Raw genomic sequence first — 16,604 nt, 5'->3', positions numbered from 1 at the left:
CCCTCACCTGACCAGCTGTATGGAGATGATGATTTTATTTTTATTTTGGTACCTGTCCTCACTGCCAATACTGATAACACCTGCTTCAATTACCATGGTAACACCAACAAACTGGCCTGGCCTTGACCAGTACAGAATCCTTGGGTCAGGAGGAAGATTAAACTACAGAAGCAACCTCGTCAGAACCACAGGCTGGTCTCCTCTGTCCTTTTGAATAAAGTAATTTATGCAAAACGAGCCGGGCTAGAAGCTGAGTGCAGATACTGTGCAGTACATGGACACACTGTTCATTAAGCACACATTCCTTTTTATTGGTCTGGTGTAATACTGTTATTTTCTGAGAGACTAAATTTGTAATTTTCATTTGCTGTAAAAAACAATAATTCATTAACATTCCAATTAAATGTATTAAGATGTGTTTCAAATGAACTGAAATGCATTTATCCTTAACTCAAATGTTGGACTAAAGCGTGCAACAAACAGATCTGGCTGTGAGACTTACAACATCACTGAAGACTCCTGGTCTCAAAAGGTTTGTCAGTCTGGCTGCTTGGAACACGTCAGCCGAACCTTCAGCCTCCAGCTGCTGCCTTAGAGACGACAGAGCACAGAATGTTCCTGCTGTGACTCCGCCCACACTGCAGGAGAAAGAAAACAGGACTTTTGGAAAAAGAACAGTAAAAAGTATGCTAATGGGCTGGACAGGGTCTTACTCATCATGGACCACGGTGGGACAGTCTCTGCTCGCCCTCTCTTCATTCACCAGGCTGATGAGTTCAAAGGTGTTGCTGATGGGGCTGTCAGGGTTCGGCCAGCAGGGGGCCAGGAAATGCTTCACCTCAAGAACAAAGTCATCCTGTCCAGAAGAGAAGAGTTGACATACCAACCAGATGCCTTCAGCACACAAAGTCTTTCTGAGTTGTAAGAACAGCTTCAGTTATACTTTTGTGTCATAAGATCACAATAACAGTTTATGTATGTGTTGAAGTGAAATTAGGAAGCCTAAGATGTTTTAGTGGCTTATATAACACTTGTTTGCAACACACACTGTCTGCTATTATTAAGAACATCATGGTGCCAAAGAAGCTAGGCTAACCTTTGCAGCAGACAGGGTGTATTCCCGGACCACCAGCATGTCCTCATTGGACAGACAGATGTGAGCCTCACTCCTTTGGGTCACAGTGAACATGTTGAAGCTGATGGATTGATTATAGCCAGGACACAGGGCACAGAGCTCCGCCTCCTCTGCAGTCTGTTGACAGAAAGACAGGGAAAGGCTAATGCTAACTGACAGCTGAGCTTTGCTCCAGGAAGTGGAGGGAGGAGGGTGAGGAGGGAGGGAACAATCTTTAACAGTTCTTTGCATGACAATGACTGTAGATTATCAGACAACAAAACATAAGAGATCAATTATTGTCATGTACACTCAAAGCTAGGATCAGCTGTTCAGTTGTGGACATAAGTAGTGAATCAACCAGTGTTGAATGTTCAACTCAACACTGAGTTGAAGATTGGTTAAGTTCAAAGTGAGCATCAGAATGAGGACAACGTGGGATCTAAGTCACTTTGACCCAGCAGGTTCTGGTTGTCAGTACCTGTTGTTCATTAGAAAAAGAGAAAATATCCCAGGAGTGGCAGCAATGTGGGAAGAAGTGTCCTGCTGAGGTCAGAGTATAATGACCAGGCTGGTTTACAGAGATATAAAGACAACAGAAGCTGGTTCCAACCAATGGATGTAGGACGCTGTGAATGAACTCTTAATGTGTCAGTCTGAGCTCAGAACAGGAAGCTAGACAATAACAATGTGCTACCTGGTCCAGGAAGTCTCAGTCTCAGTTGAAATAAATGGGAGTGGTATAGAATAATGTGTCAAATATGACAATGAAGTAGTACCAAAAATTGTTGCTGTTTTTCTGATAAAATGGACGGAAGTGTTTTGTCCTGGAGCCCACAGCTGAAACCTTTCAGTGTTTCTGGACCATCATTTCCCATTTGGAGAATATCGTTTGAAATTAATCGATTTTGCTTACCCCAGGCAGTGAGATGATGACCTGGGTATTGTGATCCCATATCATTCTCCAAAAGTCCTTTATGGTGCCAGGCAGGGGATTCTGGGTAATGATGAACTCTCTGTTTAGTCTATAGCCCTGCAAAACAAAACCATACCTTTATACAGGAGATCAAAGCTCCAAATAGTTCAAGAAATTACTGGAAGACCATTTGATCCCTCGATGACATCACAGAGCAAATAAACCTGTGAAGCATGAAGGCCCTATGCTTCCCTGAGGATAAAAGAACAACCTAATCACTGCTTTCATCTGCAGTTTCTCATAGAGAGGAAAAGTTTTATAGCTTGATTCATTGGGAAGAATATGCTGATGAAACATTTATGCTAATGTAACAGCAATCGGTCCAGGTCATTACATGGCTGACACTGATGCACAAACATTGAAGGCTGACTTATAGAACAGTAACGAAGCTGTCAACAAGCTCCTTCGCCTGTGTGTTAATGAAAAGAGAGATTCAATTGCTATGGGAACCCTCATGAAACACATCTTCATCCTCTCATACGATTCTGGCTAAGATTTAGTAACAGAGATTTGCTGGTCGTACAGTGATGAATGAGGCGTTGATGTAGTCGGCCGTCTCTCCAGCTGTTGTAGACAGACGCACTCGTGACCTCTCAGCTACAGAGAGAAGAGATGAGGTTAATTACTCTGTGGATCATGTGAACAGGAGCTGAAGTGGAAGGATTTAAATGTGTGACTGAGACTGATGTGTTCCAGCAGTTCATGACGTTACCATGAGGCAGTCTCACCAGGTATCACAGAGCAGTCCCTGTTCTTGCTGGAGTTGTTGTTCTGCAGGACGCTGGAGAAATTACTCTGCTTCACTTCATTGTGACACACCAGCTGTGGAGAACAGAAAAGAGCTAACCTTTAGGTTCTGCTGTTCTAACTACCGTATTTCCCGCACTATAAGTGCGCACCGGATTATAAGGCGCATAGAATAGACGCTTCAGTTTGGGTTGCCAATTTGTTCCGTACTCTACAAATGTGGATGTGTAATGAAGTGGCCCCCGAGTACTTTATATAGTAGGCTGCCCCAGTCGTTGTTTCACTCACGGTGTTGGTGTTGCAATATTGTGCCCAACCGACACGCTGCCACCGCAGCCTCTGTCTCTCCCCCCCCCCCCCCCTTAAATGTATAAGGGCTGGTCCCTTGGTAACCCTAGTCGAAGCTCCCGGATGAATATCTAAAGCCACTTTGTTGACATAAAGAATGTCAACAAAACAGTCCGACTCCGTTCGGCGAGGAGAGCCTTCCGCCACTGGGCCGGGGCGTGGCCGGACGTTGGTCACCCTTCTCCGTTTGCGCACAGCATGTTCGTAGAGAACGTGGTGCTAAATGACCTGCAGACGACCTGATTCTAGATGGTCGGTAGGTAGATAGGTCAGTCAAACTTTATTAACAAACCAGCGTTCTGACAACTATCCCAGCATGCATCGCGCGCTTCTTCTTCTGCGGATGAAAATGAAGTCAGCGGCTGCTTACCGTAATTGCTAGACCTGTTGTGGCTCAATATTTGGTCCATATATAAGGTGCACTGGATTATAAGGCTTTTGAGGAAATTGAAGGTTTTTAGGTGCGCCTTATAGTGCGGAAAATACGGTAATGAAAATCAAAAAATGGAGCCTGATATACAAAGACTCGTGTAGATTTCTTATGTAAATAAGGCGTATTTAATTCCACAAGAATACATTTGCACAGAAGAAATGTATGTATGAAAGTATGAGGACACATGGATCTGAGCACAATTAGTTTGTCTATTCTAACCAGTGTTCATACCTGACCCCTCCCTCATCATCTCCCCATTGACAGTCAACAGTGCTGGTTCTGTTGGACTTTCTCAGCACAGCATTTGACACTGTTTGTTACGACATATTATTAAAGTGACTTTAGAGTTGGGTAGGACTCTCTGGTCCAGTACTTAACTGGTTAGAATTTTACTTAAAGAACAGGGATTTCTTTCTTTCAGTAGATAGGGTTTCATCAAAGTGGACAGAAGTCACATGTGGGGTTCAAACCTAGGAAAGCAGTTATTCATTACTTGCATGCTCCAACTACCTCAAATTATAACAGCAGTAGCGGTGCACCGATCGCCAATGGACCTTACCACAGGGTCCGACTTTCATTGGCTAATGCCCATTTTACGTCACAGCGCAGCTATCACGTGGGTTACCGGCTCACAAACTCACGCTAATGTACATTGTGGACTACCAGACCGACAGAAAGTTTTTGCGTCAGGACTCGAAAAAAAATGGTTCTCCACAGTCAGTGGGGTATCTGTACAGGCGATGTCAGGTATCCTGATTGTGTTTGTGGAACTAAAATTCACAGATTTCCAAAATCTGAAATGGAATGCCTTGCTTGGATCAAAGCTTGTGCACGACCGCATTTGCAGCTCAACCGTCATAGGAACAATAAGAACAAAGTGTCTGCTGGCGTAAGTATTATTGCTTTGCTTTCTTTGTGTTTAGTGAATGAAAAAAATAAAGTCAATAATAAACACATCCATTATGAAAACCTTTTAGCCAAGTAAAGCATAATGGCAGTACCGATACAACTTCTACATCCTGAAGCCTGTCTGTTACAGCCTTACGTTAGCTGAACAGATCAATATGCAACGTGCACCGTATCTGACATACATTAAAGATTTTATTTCACCTGAAAAGGCTTTTTACTAAACTGTAATCGTGTTAGCCACGCTAGCACCGAGTATCAGGCCTAGGCACACTGAAACATTTGCCAACAACAGAAATCACTGATTTCAAAAGTAATCCTCAAAACCATGAATGCCCGACTTACCCAGCCTTGCAAGAACAACAGGCATCAGTGATCTTGTCCACAGCTATAGTTATGCTGAGGGTCTGAGGATCTGCTGTTTTCCGATGTTTAAAAAGTCTGACATGCTGATTTTGATTTTGGCTGATAAAGATTTTTTTTTTTCTGAAATGTTAAGTATAGCAAGAAAGTCACTGAGTTGTCAACAGTGGGGTGACTATTATAAACTACAAACAAGCAGACGTGACCTGGTGGGAGAGTCTGTCAGTCAAGCCTTTCACAGCAGAGCAACAGAGGTCAGGTCAAAGTAGATTGATAAGATTGATAAATCAGCTGATTTACGATTCCAAAAGATTAGTTACTTGAACTATGCAGATCATACACAGCTCTACATTATGGTGTGGTGTCCCTAGGTAACTCTGAATCGAACCAAGCACTGAACAGATGCTTAGAATAAATCAATGTGTGGATTTGCCTCAACAGAGCAACTGAGCAGGTCTTAGTTCTCGACGTGGCCGTCGCAGGTTTGATTCCTGGCCTGGTGACCTTTGCCACATGTCTTCCCCCTTCTCTCATTACCGTCTTTCCTGTCAATTCACTGTCAAATAAAAGCCACTAGAGCCAAAAAACGTTTAAAAGATATATAGAAAGAGAATCATTCTTATGATCCTCATCAGTAATAATTAAAAAAATGTCACTGATCTAACAAACCCTTGTTATAACTGCTGAGCAGGATTTTGCATGTTTTCTCTGGTATTTTGATGATTTATTTTTGATGATGACCTCCAAGTCTCTGACTTTGGAAGGCCTTCTACCATCACCCTAATCTCCATTAATTTTGCATGAATGTGTCAGCTCACCTTAAACTGTTTCTCCAGGCGAGTCCTCCCAGATGGTCCTGGAGTCAGCAGCTCATCCACATAACGGTGAAGGTGGGCTGCCAGTACTTCAGTGTCCCCACATAAGATGGCCTCCACCAAAGTATCATGAATAAAAATATACTGTTCCTGTAGAAGGAGGAACAGTATATTGTTACAGTTTATAGTAAAACATCTACTTGTGTATTTTTAAGGCAAACCTAACAGACAACCTTGGTACTTTTATTGTATTGAATGGAGACGAGTGCAAAAAAAAAAAAAATCTGTGTAAGTAATTTTGGTAGTTTGAAATTACTGAATTTCATTTCATTACTGAAATGACTTTTGGATGACGTGTTGTGAAATTGAGTGATATAAAACATTTCAGAAAGAAAAAAATGCTTTATTTCTGCACAGAGGAGACACATACTTTACTGTACTGTACTCTGGTGCATCATCAGTATGAAATCCTGCATGTGTTTAAGTAGCAAGTTGAACTCTGACCTCAGTCTGAACCAGGAAGTTTCTTTGTGCCCGGATGTGCTTCAAGAAGCCAGGAATGTCGACGGTTCCTTCGTGTGTTATCTGTTTCAGCATGCTGTCCAGGACAATGTATGTGCCCGTCCGGCCAACCCCAGCACTGCACAGCAAAAGAAGCAGTCAGAGACACTTCCAGCATCAGTTCAGGTGAAGATGACAGTGAAGCCTCATGTGACCTGCAGTGCACCACCACTGGGCCCATGTTGTCTGTGTTGGCTCTGGATGACTTGTGAATGAAGCTGAGAAGCGGCAGAGACAACTCTGGGACACCCATGTCAGGCCACTGGGTGAACTGGAACTGTTCCACTGTTCGCTCGTTGCTCCATCTCTTCTTTGAGCTCTGCAGGAGGAAGATACAGGATGGACTCATTAACTTCAAAAATAACAATATTCTTTCAAAGGTAGAAAACCTCTGGCACCTTAAGTTGTAAAACATTAGAACTGCATGAAATGTTTGTTAATAAAGTTTGACTGACCTATCTACTCATAGACACAATATAAGGATAGACGCCTCATGGCCGCTCTCGCCTATTGTTACTGACGAGATTTAGGGCGGCCATCTTGGAGCGGTCCACCACTCCACTCAGCGTTATGTGTTTAGCAGCACAAAGACGTATCAGTGCATTTAATCGATCATAACACGCTTTTTTGTTACTGGAAACCATATTCAAACATCTATCAAAGCTACATTTATAAACAATTGTATTTTTAAGTATGTTTTTAATACATAGTTCAGCATATTTAAATATACTTAGTGGCTATAACAGTAGAATAGGAATGGAATATTCTGATATTGATGTATGATGAGCATATTACCATACCATACCAACTTTATTTATAAAGCACTTTAAAACAACTACAGCTGATACAAAGTGCTGTACATTAAAACACAACGTAACAATAAAAAAATAAAAACTCTTACAGTTTAAAAACAAGCAACATACAATTTAAAACTAGGTCCTGCTGGAGTTGAAAGCCAAGTAAAATAAATGGGTTTTAAGACGAGCTTTAAAAGTGGACAGTGAAGGGGCCTCTCTGACCTGCAAAGGCAAGTCGTTCCATAACTTTGGGCCAATGACAGAAAGCCCTGTCCCCTCTGAGCTTCCTTCTGGATCTTGGTACCTCCAAGAGCAGCTGATCTGCTGACCTGAGTGACCGATAAGGTATGTAGGGGTGAAGAAGCTCAGAGCTAAGCCGGGGAAAGATTATGTAGTGATTTAAAAACAAACATAAGAATTTTAAAATGAATCCTAAAATATACAGGCAGCCAGTGAAGTGAGGCCAGGACAGGGGTCACATGCTCCCTCTTCCGAGTTCCTGTCAAAAGTCTTGCAGCTGCATCTGAACCAACTGCAGACGTGAGAGCAGCGACTGACTGACTCCCAGATAAAGTGCGTTACAGTAATCCAGTCGAGTGGAAATAAAAGCCTGGATCACTGTTTAAAACTGCTGCCTGGAAAGAAAAGATTTCACTGATGCCAATCGCCTTAAATGATTAAAGCTGGACTTAACCACGGCTCTGATTTGGCTGTCCAATTTAAAATCACTGTCCACCTTAAAACCAAGATCTGTAATAACATGTTTAAAATGTACCTCCAAGGGTCAAAGGTCAACAGAGGAGGACTCACAGGAGCCACTGGGTCCAAACACCAGTGGGATTGGTGCAAAGCACACAGCCGTTCATAATTTATTTAATAAATTATTTAGTAATATCAATATAAATATACAAACACAAATAAATAATGATTGATACTGGATAATATATATTGGATACATATATATATATGTACACTGCTCAAAAAAATAAAGGGAACACTTAAACAACACAATATAACTCCAAGTAAATCAAACTTCTGTGAAATCAAACTGTCCACTTAGGAAGCAACACTGATTGACAACGGGGACCCTCGTAGGGTCAATCAGTGTTGCTTCCTAAGTGGACAGTTTGATTTCACAGAAGTTTGATTTACTTGGAGTTATATTGTGTTGTTTAAGTGTTCCCTTTATTTTTTTTTTTCAGCCGATGAGTTCTATCTTCAGAGATTCAGCAGCTAACATTGAGTCCAAAATCCTATGTGAGATTCATCCGTGCTGCACTGAATCCGTCTCTCTATAGATTCTCCCTCTTCTTCCTCACATCGTGTCTTTATGAAACCTTCAAAACAAAAACGGAAGATTTGGGATGTATCTTACTTTTGACAGAGTAAAAGAATTACATATATATAATAGTCTTTACCACCTGTGTAAACTTTGCTGGTGAATGTTATAACATGTAATATAAGTTTTATAATATATGTCATATTGTTTAATTTCTAATATAGGCTCTTGTGTCAGATAATCTAAGTCAATGTTAGAGAATAATAAATTTTTTTAGATTTACAGAATCTCAGTTAGGCTTCATAGCGGCTGAACCCGTATTACACCAAGCACTGTAGCTAATATTAGCTGGTATCTCGTCGGTGGACATAAATACAGTAAAGTAATATTCTAATCACAATATATACACAATAATATGTCCATCTTACTTGTTAAACGTTGTCTTTGGAGCCCTCACATCAATAGTCCATCAATCAGAACAACAATATCCCTCAGTGCTGAGGCATCTTCTGCTGTTTTGATTGAGCAAAGTAGGAGGGACGACCGCTCCAAGATGGCCGCCGTATTTCCTGCGCCGGAGCAGCCAATGCGGGGTCTACTCTTATATTATGTCTATGCTTACCATAGATGCTAGACCTGTTGTGGCTCAATATTGGTCCATATATAAGGCGCACCGGATTATAAGGCGCACTGTCGGCTTTTGAGGAAGTTGAAGGTTTTTAGGTGCCTTATAGTGCGGAAAATACGGTACCGGTGAAAAGGGGCTCCTGACTAAAATCTATTACTTGTCAAAAAGTACATTTAATAGGACAAAAGCATTATTGCACCAGTCTAAAAATCCATCAACAACAGGACCATGGGCATGTTCATCATCATAGAAGAGGCTGACTATTACATAATCATCTGCAAATATTAAAATTAACCTGTTGTCATGCCGACTGCAACAGTTGTCTGTATACACAACATAGAAGAGAGGAGGGAGGACACAGCCTCAGGGACACACAGTGGACAATGTCTTCTCTTTTGACATGCATCCATTCACCCTCACTCTCTGTGTTCTAGAGGTTTAACAAAAGCCAAGAATGCAGCCCACAATACTGAAATCTAAATTAAAGTTTTTAAGAACTTCATCAATCATAATGCGGGCTGGAGTGTGTTAAAAACATGTTTAAAGATATTTTATAGGCTCCAGTGATCTTTATTTAATAGTACATGGACAAGAAGTGGGGAGGAAAGAGAATGGCCAGAGGTCGGGAATCGAACCAGGACCGCCGTGTGGAGAACTCTGTACCCACTGAGCCACCCAGCACACCAGAGCTACGATTAAACTGGAATGTCTGACTTTAAATCTCTTCATATAAATGGACTGAACTGACTGTGTGTTTCTGAAAATAAACTGGATCTGTTTATTTTATCATTCAGATTTATTGTGAATGACACTCTGCAAAAACTGAATTCAATTTATCAGACTTCTAGCTGACCAGTCTACCATTTTCTGATCTTCATATATTTGTTACTTTCTCCAATAAACTCTTTACTCATTCGTGTTTCTTCTTTCAAGTACACTGTTCTTCTGAAGAATATCTGCAACAACCATTTTACTCAGATCTTAGAGGAATGTTTTTAACGTGTGTGCATCTCCTTCCCTGCTCTTTAAACAAGGGCCACCTGTTTTTCTCACAGAATAAACAACCTCACTGCAAGCATGTGAATACAATTAATATATGTTGAATAATCAGCAGCATGGTGATTCAGTTTTGCTGGTTTTCTCTACCTTGTTAAACTTAGCTGTAGATTATTTATCATGTAGCAAAAAAATTTCGACCCATAACGACTGATTGATGTGGTTAGTGATATTGCACTGCCTTTAATTTGAGCAAAACTTTTTCTACTTTACAGTGTATTTACATATTCATTAAAACAACAATATGCCATTTTTCCATCAGATTTGTCCATAAATTCTGCTTCAGTGCTGGAAGTTCCCTCTGATGACTTTTTGCACACTTTTATCATCACACTAAGCTGATATTTATCCTCCACTCTAATCACATTTTAGCGAACAATAATGCATATAAAATCTGGGGATGGTTAGCTGGAGGGTTTTGAATTTCTCTCTAAGTTTTGCTCCCTTCCAAATGAATCTGGATGTTTGTTTTTTCCTGCTTTAAAATTTGAGCTTCTGGAATGTCAATGAGATATGAGAGAAATAAATAAATTAATCCAGACAAATGAGCTCATCTTTATCACCTGTATTCTTGAAGTCTTCTCAAGACAGAGCAGAATGTCTTGAGAAGACAATCTGGCTGCTTGTACTGAGTCAGGTTCTGCTTCTGCTTGAGGTTTCTTCCTGCTACAGGGGAGTTTTTCTTCTCCTCTATCAATACATGCCTGCTCACTAGAATGAGGGATTGATGTAAAATCAGTGACAACGCAAACGATTCGCTACGTCCAGGAGGAGTGAATGCTGCAAGTCAATGACTCAATGCTCTGCTGGATTTCCTTAGACAGAAAGCTTTCATTGTTCAAGCTAATTTGAACAATGAACTGAAAGTAATGCTCTGATGTGTTGTGAGTTGGTGCTTCAGAAATATTTAGATGAAGATTTGTAATTGAAAGTTAGTTCCATCATCTGACCTTTTTAGTGATGGTATCCCTCACACTGAATGTCCTGTGTGTGTAGTAAGCCAGAACTTTGGTACTCTTTACAGTCACCAGGTACGGCCCGTATTCCTCCTGCACTTCTGCTGGCCAGTACTGATCACATTTTCTCTGAGGACACACAAAAACATATGAGCTGCATAAAACAGAAGTGATAAAAATGCTGATTTGTGTCTCAGGTGTGATTTAGCCTTATTATTGGTATGACAGAAGATTTGTTAAATTTCTTCCAGTGGGATCAAAGCCATCTACTCACCCGACCGTTTTCTACCAGGTTGGTGATCATGACAATGATGTGGACATTCTGCTCCCAGATCATCCTCCAGAAGTCTTCAGTACTGGACCTCAGAGGACCCTGAGCAGCAATGTATGACCGCGGCCTCTTATACCCCTACAGAACACAGAGTACCTGCTTCAGCATGGAAAAAAAACAACTTGCCCACATTTACTGTCATTGTGCATCACATACTTACTGCTAGTTACTTCTCATCCTGTAAAAGGGGCAGAATTCTCTCACTCAGACTAATAAGAACGACTACAACAGAGTGTATGAAAAATATTCACTTAGATACTTTTCACATGTAAAATTTCTTAATCTTTTATCATCAAAATAATTTCAGTAACATGCCTGCATCACATTCTGAAAGATGTTGGAACAGCAAAACTTTCACCACCTTGTGATTCATGTTCACAGTGATGTAGACTGAAGCTGTAAAGTGTGTCAGGTTCATGCAGGCCTGGAGGATTCATTTTGTCTTTAGTGGCATTGGGACTTGTTTGGTCTCCCTTGATTCCTAACAAAGCATGTTTTTTGAGCATTGTAAGAAACATTATGCTGCTAATGTGGTTTGCTATTTCTGAATATTATTTTGCAGTACTAGTTACTTTATTCTGAGTAATCAAACAGGAAAGTAGGCAGGGAGAGAAGGGGAGAAACATGAAGGTCCCATGGTTGGACATGAGGCCTTGGGATCCCTCATTTTAAAATGCCCTTCCTGATCTTGATGTAAAGTTTCCAAAGTCTAGCCTAACAAGACTTTATTGGAATATAGACTCAGCACAGCAAGACGGAAAAAAATGTAAAAACATTTACTGCTAAATGTAGTTTCACAATGTGTGAATGACAGTGATCCAGAGCAAAACTTTTTTTGACTTGAATACATTTACTTTGTCTAACAACACATTTAAACTGCGTTTTCTATGTATTAGACCAGTGGTCCCCAAACTACGGCCCATGGGCCGGATCCGGCCCACCTACACATTTGGTGCGGCCCCCTGATCAATACCAGAGAGCATTTAGATTTGAACCATGCGGCTTATAGCCCGGTGCGGCTTATATGTGTATGTTTACTGGTTTAAAAAAAAACAAAACTTTGGGGGTGTGGCTTATAGTCTGGAAAATAAAGTATTTATTTCATAAATAGTGTTATTTCCTGGATTTTTTCCTGTGAAGAACCCAGAGAGGATTATTTGGTTATTATTTATTTCATTAATAGTGTTATTATTTATTTCCTGACTTTTGTTCTGTGAAGAATCCAAAGAGAGTTATTTGATTGTGCTTTCTGGAAAACAATACATTTTTGCATTTACGAACTCCTACAATCGTCACACTTTTTCTGTTACAAACTGACTCCGGCCCCCACCAGAGAAGGGAAAAGTTATGTGGCCCTCACAGGAAAAAGTTTGGGGACCCCTTCTAAAGGATTTACCCTCTCCCTAACACGTCACTAGGTCATGTGTCGCTATGGAAACGCGCCCATGAGCAGTGCTGACAAGGACCTGGTGTTTCCAATCGGCTTCATTGGAAAAATCCATATTCTGAGATGGAGGAGAGATGTATTTTTATTTTGATTGGATCCAGATTGTTTTTGTTTCTAGTTTTGTTTGAGTTAATTGTAACTGTAAACATTTTTTAGGAATATAGTTTAGTACAAATGTTTGTTCTTTCTTTCTGAAAATGTGAATGTCTCCACCCCTCTAATTAGTCCTGGTGGAAGCCAGTCCCTTAAAAGCCAGGTGGTTCAGATGAGAGGGAGATTCTCCCTTCTCTTGTTTTGACTGAAGTGTGTGAAGCTGGAGATAAAGGAAAACATTGAGAGCTCTAAAACTGCTGGTTCCAGTCTGGTTTTTGATTCCAAACTAACACCCCTGTATTAGACAAATCGACTTGTAAAATCAATATTCCTATAAATGAAACCAACAACTACTTACATCCACATAGTTGGCATTGATATAGTCGGTGGTTTTTCCATCTTTGTTGACTTGTGGGGAAAGCTGAACCCGGCTGTGGTCATCTGAGGGTTAAAGAAGAAAACAAAACTGGATCAGAAAAATATGAAAAATAAATCATAAAGCTTTCTGTTTTTTAAATTGTGCTCCAACTATTTAGTGATCAGTCCTCAGTGTGAAGCTTGTTTTGTTGCATTGAAAAGGAGTTACTCACCAGTTGTTGAACAAAGGTAAGCCATTTGACAATGAAACAATGAACCAGAACTGGTGAAGGGGTTATGAGAATTTGGCTGTCCAGTCTATTGTTTTGTGACCAATAACTCTGTTACCTTAAGCATTTTATAGAGAATCTGGGATACCAGGGCTGTTCAATCTTTTATGCCCAAAGCAACAGCTATGTATGCATTCTTCCTCAAAGTCAACTTGTCTCCAAGGAGGGTTAAAGTCCCCTGTCCCCTTGTCTCTGTCAAATTCAAAAATTCTTTATTAATGGGGTATATGCCACGGACTTCCGTTTTAGCACTTCCGCACTTTTTTGCCACATAGAATGGTTCCGGTTCACAGGCAACATTATGTTAACAGTGGCTCCTCAGTCCTGCAGGACTATTAATGATGCCTATAGAATTATTCAGACGTCCTGAAACACTCCAACAACAACAAAGGTTTAAAGATGGATGTGTCAAAACTTCACAATAACTTTGAAGGTAAGTTATTAAATCGTTTATATTCATTATAATCCTCATATGTCTGACGTAGTTAACAGGGACAAGTTTACAAATATGCTATGTTTTAAGTGTTTTGATGATCTGTGCATTGTGCAATATACATATCTATGCTGTATAGATAGATATAGATATATAACATATAGATCTGTCTATATTGTGCCCAAGCTATCAGTCGAAGCTGAAGTTAGCTTCAGAATGTAGCATCTAATTCGGAAAATAGCTAAAGGATTTTTCACTATCTTCAGCTTTTTTAATGTGTTGTACTTTAAAAACAACACCTAGACATTTCAAACCTAACTAGATTATTCTGTACTAACAGCAGAATAAATAAAATATTTGTGAAACCTTCTGATTGATTTGTGAAACGTGTAAAATGTCAATAATAGATTCCAGAACGCATTAGATCTGAATTATTAAATTGGCATTATTTGTTGTTTTAACTTTCCGTTTTCTTTCTTTTTAAAAAAAATCTTTAATATAGTTGGTCCCGACCCGACTGAGGGACAAGAGTGTCAAGAAAATGGATGGATGGATGGATATAGTTGGAGTTGGACAGTTCTGTTTGATGGCTTCCTGGAGGGAGAGATTGGCTGAGATAATGTTAACAACTTTTCTCCTGCCATTAACGTTTTTGCTTTTCTTTACATATAAAGTATTTCTATCGGTTGCTCTTTTTCCATTTTGTATACAGTATTTGTTTATACAGTATTTTATTTTATTTTTACCTTAATGCTTACCTGGTCAGGTGAGGTGGAAATGTACATCCTCTTGATTACTGACAAATGTCAGAACCACATGGACTGAGCTGGTTACATCAGATCTGAATCTTTATTTCTCATTGAAACATCTTGTAATTTTAAGACATTGTTATAAAATTTCATCTTTATTCTGCTGTAATGATGACTGCATTCTTGCAAATAAAAAATCTTGTATCCTGACCGTAATGCTCCCTACAACTCACAGAACAGATGATTGAAATAAAGGCACTTTTTGAAAGTATTTTCTGTGATTTTATTATAGAAATTGAGGACGAGAGAAATCGATTAAAATCAAATCTGGTATGAAAAAAAAAATTGTATCATCCAGCCTTATTCAGTATATTAAATTATATGACTAACTGCATATTACTTAATATTCACATTTATTTGCTGGTTGTGTTGCATTTTAACATCTAACTTGAATTCTTGATCTACATGCAAATACTTGATATAACATAAACACTGAGAAAAGGGGAAAAAAGGTTTGTGAAATGTAGATTCAATTTTATTGTAGGTACAAACAAGATAGCAAAATGAACTATAATATGCTTCCTAGCAGCTAATCAGACATCAGACTTGTTTTGCCTTTACTGGTGATGAAAACTCGTCACTCTGGAGGAGAGGAAGTCCGGCTCAGCCCCGTCCAGGATGACTGCAGTGTCAGGATAGCCAACAAAGTCTGCAGGTAGATTTTTTCAAGATCATAGTTTAACCAAGTAAATAAAAAGTTGGTCCACGTTGTGATGATCCGGCAGACCGTGGACTGATGGACGCCGTACCGGTCAGCTGGTCCAGGTGCTTGGATCCAATGGAAAGGTAATCAGCACAACGATCATGACTCAGAAACACATCATGAGGTGTTACGATGCTAACCTGAAAAATTAAAAACAAAAAAAACTAATAAGCATTCATATTTAGCTGCACATCCATCCATCCATTTTCTTACACCCTTGTCCCTCAGTGGGTCAGGAGGGTTGCTGGTGCCCATCTAACATTCTGGGCGAGAGGCGGGGGTCACCCTGGACAGGTCGCCAGTCTGTTGCAGGGCAACACAGAGACACACAACCATGCACACACACACACTCACACCTTGGGGCAATTTGGAAACAGTCAATTTGGAAACAGTCATGTTTTTGGACTGTGGGAGGAAACTGGAGTACCCAGAGAAAACCCACCATGCACAGGGAGAACATGCAAACTCCATGCAGAAAGACCCCAGGCCGGGAATCGAACCCAGAACCTTCGTGCTGCAAGGCAACAGCTCTACCAACTGCGCTACTGTGCAGCCATTTAGCTGCACAACATAATCAAAACTAATAAATCCTCAGCTCTTTTTGAGAGTTTTGCTTGAAAATAAATTGATAATATCAGGAAATTAAATGTTTAAGTCAAATAGTTCTGGTATCACAAAGAAACTGCGAAAAATGTTTCAGAGGTGTAACATCACTGAAGTTACTGAGTAAAGAGTGAACTGAAATATTTACTACTTAGAAAATGCATGTTAAAATCTGAATACTCTTGAAAGTGCAGCTGAAATTAATTTAAACTACTAGCAGGCAAAGCACAGTGTCCACCTAATATCTGTACCAACAGTAATACAAAAAAGTAATGCATTGAAGAGGTATTAGTTTATAAAAGTCGAGGCAAACCTAAATTTACTCTTTTAAAAACAAAAAGCAGCAGGAGGATGAACTTCATAACCTCCTTTTCTAAACAGAATCTCAGAGAGGAAAAAAAGAAAAAATATGTCTGTGTAACGCAAGAACAGATTATAGCAGCCAAGTGGAAAAATTCACTCTAACGTGGATTATAATTATGAAACAGCAAAGGTAGATGTCATATTCGGGATTCGGGAAATATGTGATTTCTACCATTTGTTCTGTGGATTTTTCATG

General features: G+C 39.9%; 1 protein-coding gene across 10 annotated transcripts in view; it reads right to left on the bottom strand.

Moving 5' to 3' along the window:
- Nucleotides 1-16,604, bottom strand: part of ptprz1a (protein tyrosine phosphatase receptor type Z1a) — a 170,023-nt gene that overhangs the window by 2,419 nt on the left and 151,000 nt on the right. For 8 of the 10 annotated variants that reach the window (XM_081607655.1, XM_081607656.1, XM_081607658.1 and 5 more), the window contains 12 exons: nt 13,209-13,291; nt 11,254-11,388; nt 10,974-11,108; nt 6,419-6,582; nt 6,207-6,342; nt 5,706-5,852; nt 2,819-2,912; nt 2,614-2,687; nt 2,031-2,147; nt 1,097-1,252; nt 714-856; nt 503-638 (listed from right to left, as the gene is read on the bottom strand). In XM_081607655.1, coding sequence (XP_081463781.1) covers nt 503-638; nt 714-856; nt 1,097-1,252; nt 2,031-2,147; nt 2,614-2,687; nt 2,819-2,912; nt 5,706-5,852; nt 6,207-6,342; nt 6,419-6,582; nt 10,974-11,108; nt 11,254-11,388; nt 13,209-13,291 — 1,520 coding nt within the window. Of the gene's footprint in view, nt 1-502; nt 639-713; nt 857-1,096; nt 1,253-2,030; nt 2,148-2,613; nt 2,688-2,818; nt 2,913-5,705; nt 5,853-6,206; nt 6,343-6,418; nt 6,583-10,973; nt 11,109-11,253; nt 11,389-13,208; nt 13,292-15,213; nt 15,583-16,604 lie in introns of those variants that run through there. The other 2 variants (XR_014087762.1, XM_081607661.1) reach the window with 2 other exon arrangements.

The sequence above is a fragment of the Poecilia reticulata genome, chromosome 6 (genome assembly GCF_904066995.2).
Source record: "Poecilia reticulata chromosome 6, P_reticulata-male-v2, whole genome shotgun sequence".
Taxonomy (NCBI): domain Eukaryota; kingdom Metazoa; phylum Chordata; class Actinopteri; order Cyprinodontiformes; family Poeciliidae; genus Poecilia; species Poecilia reticulata.
The sequence above is the reverse complement of the archived record's forward strand: the minus strand, read 5'-3'. Positions and strand labels throughout refer to the sequence as shown.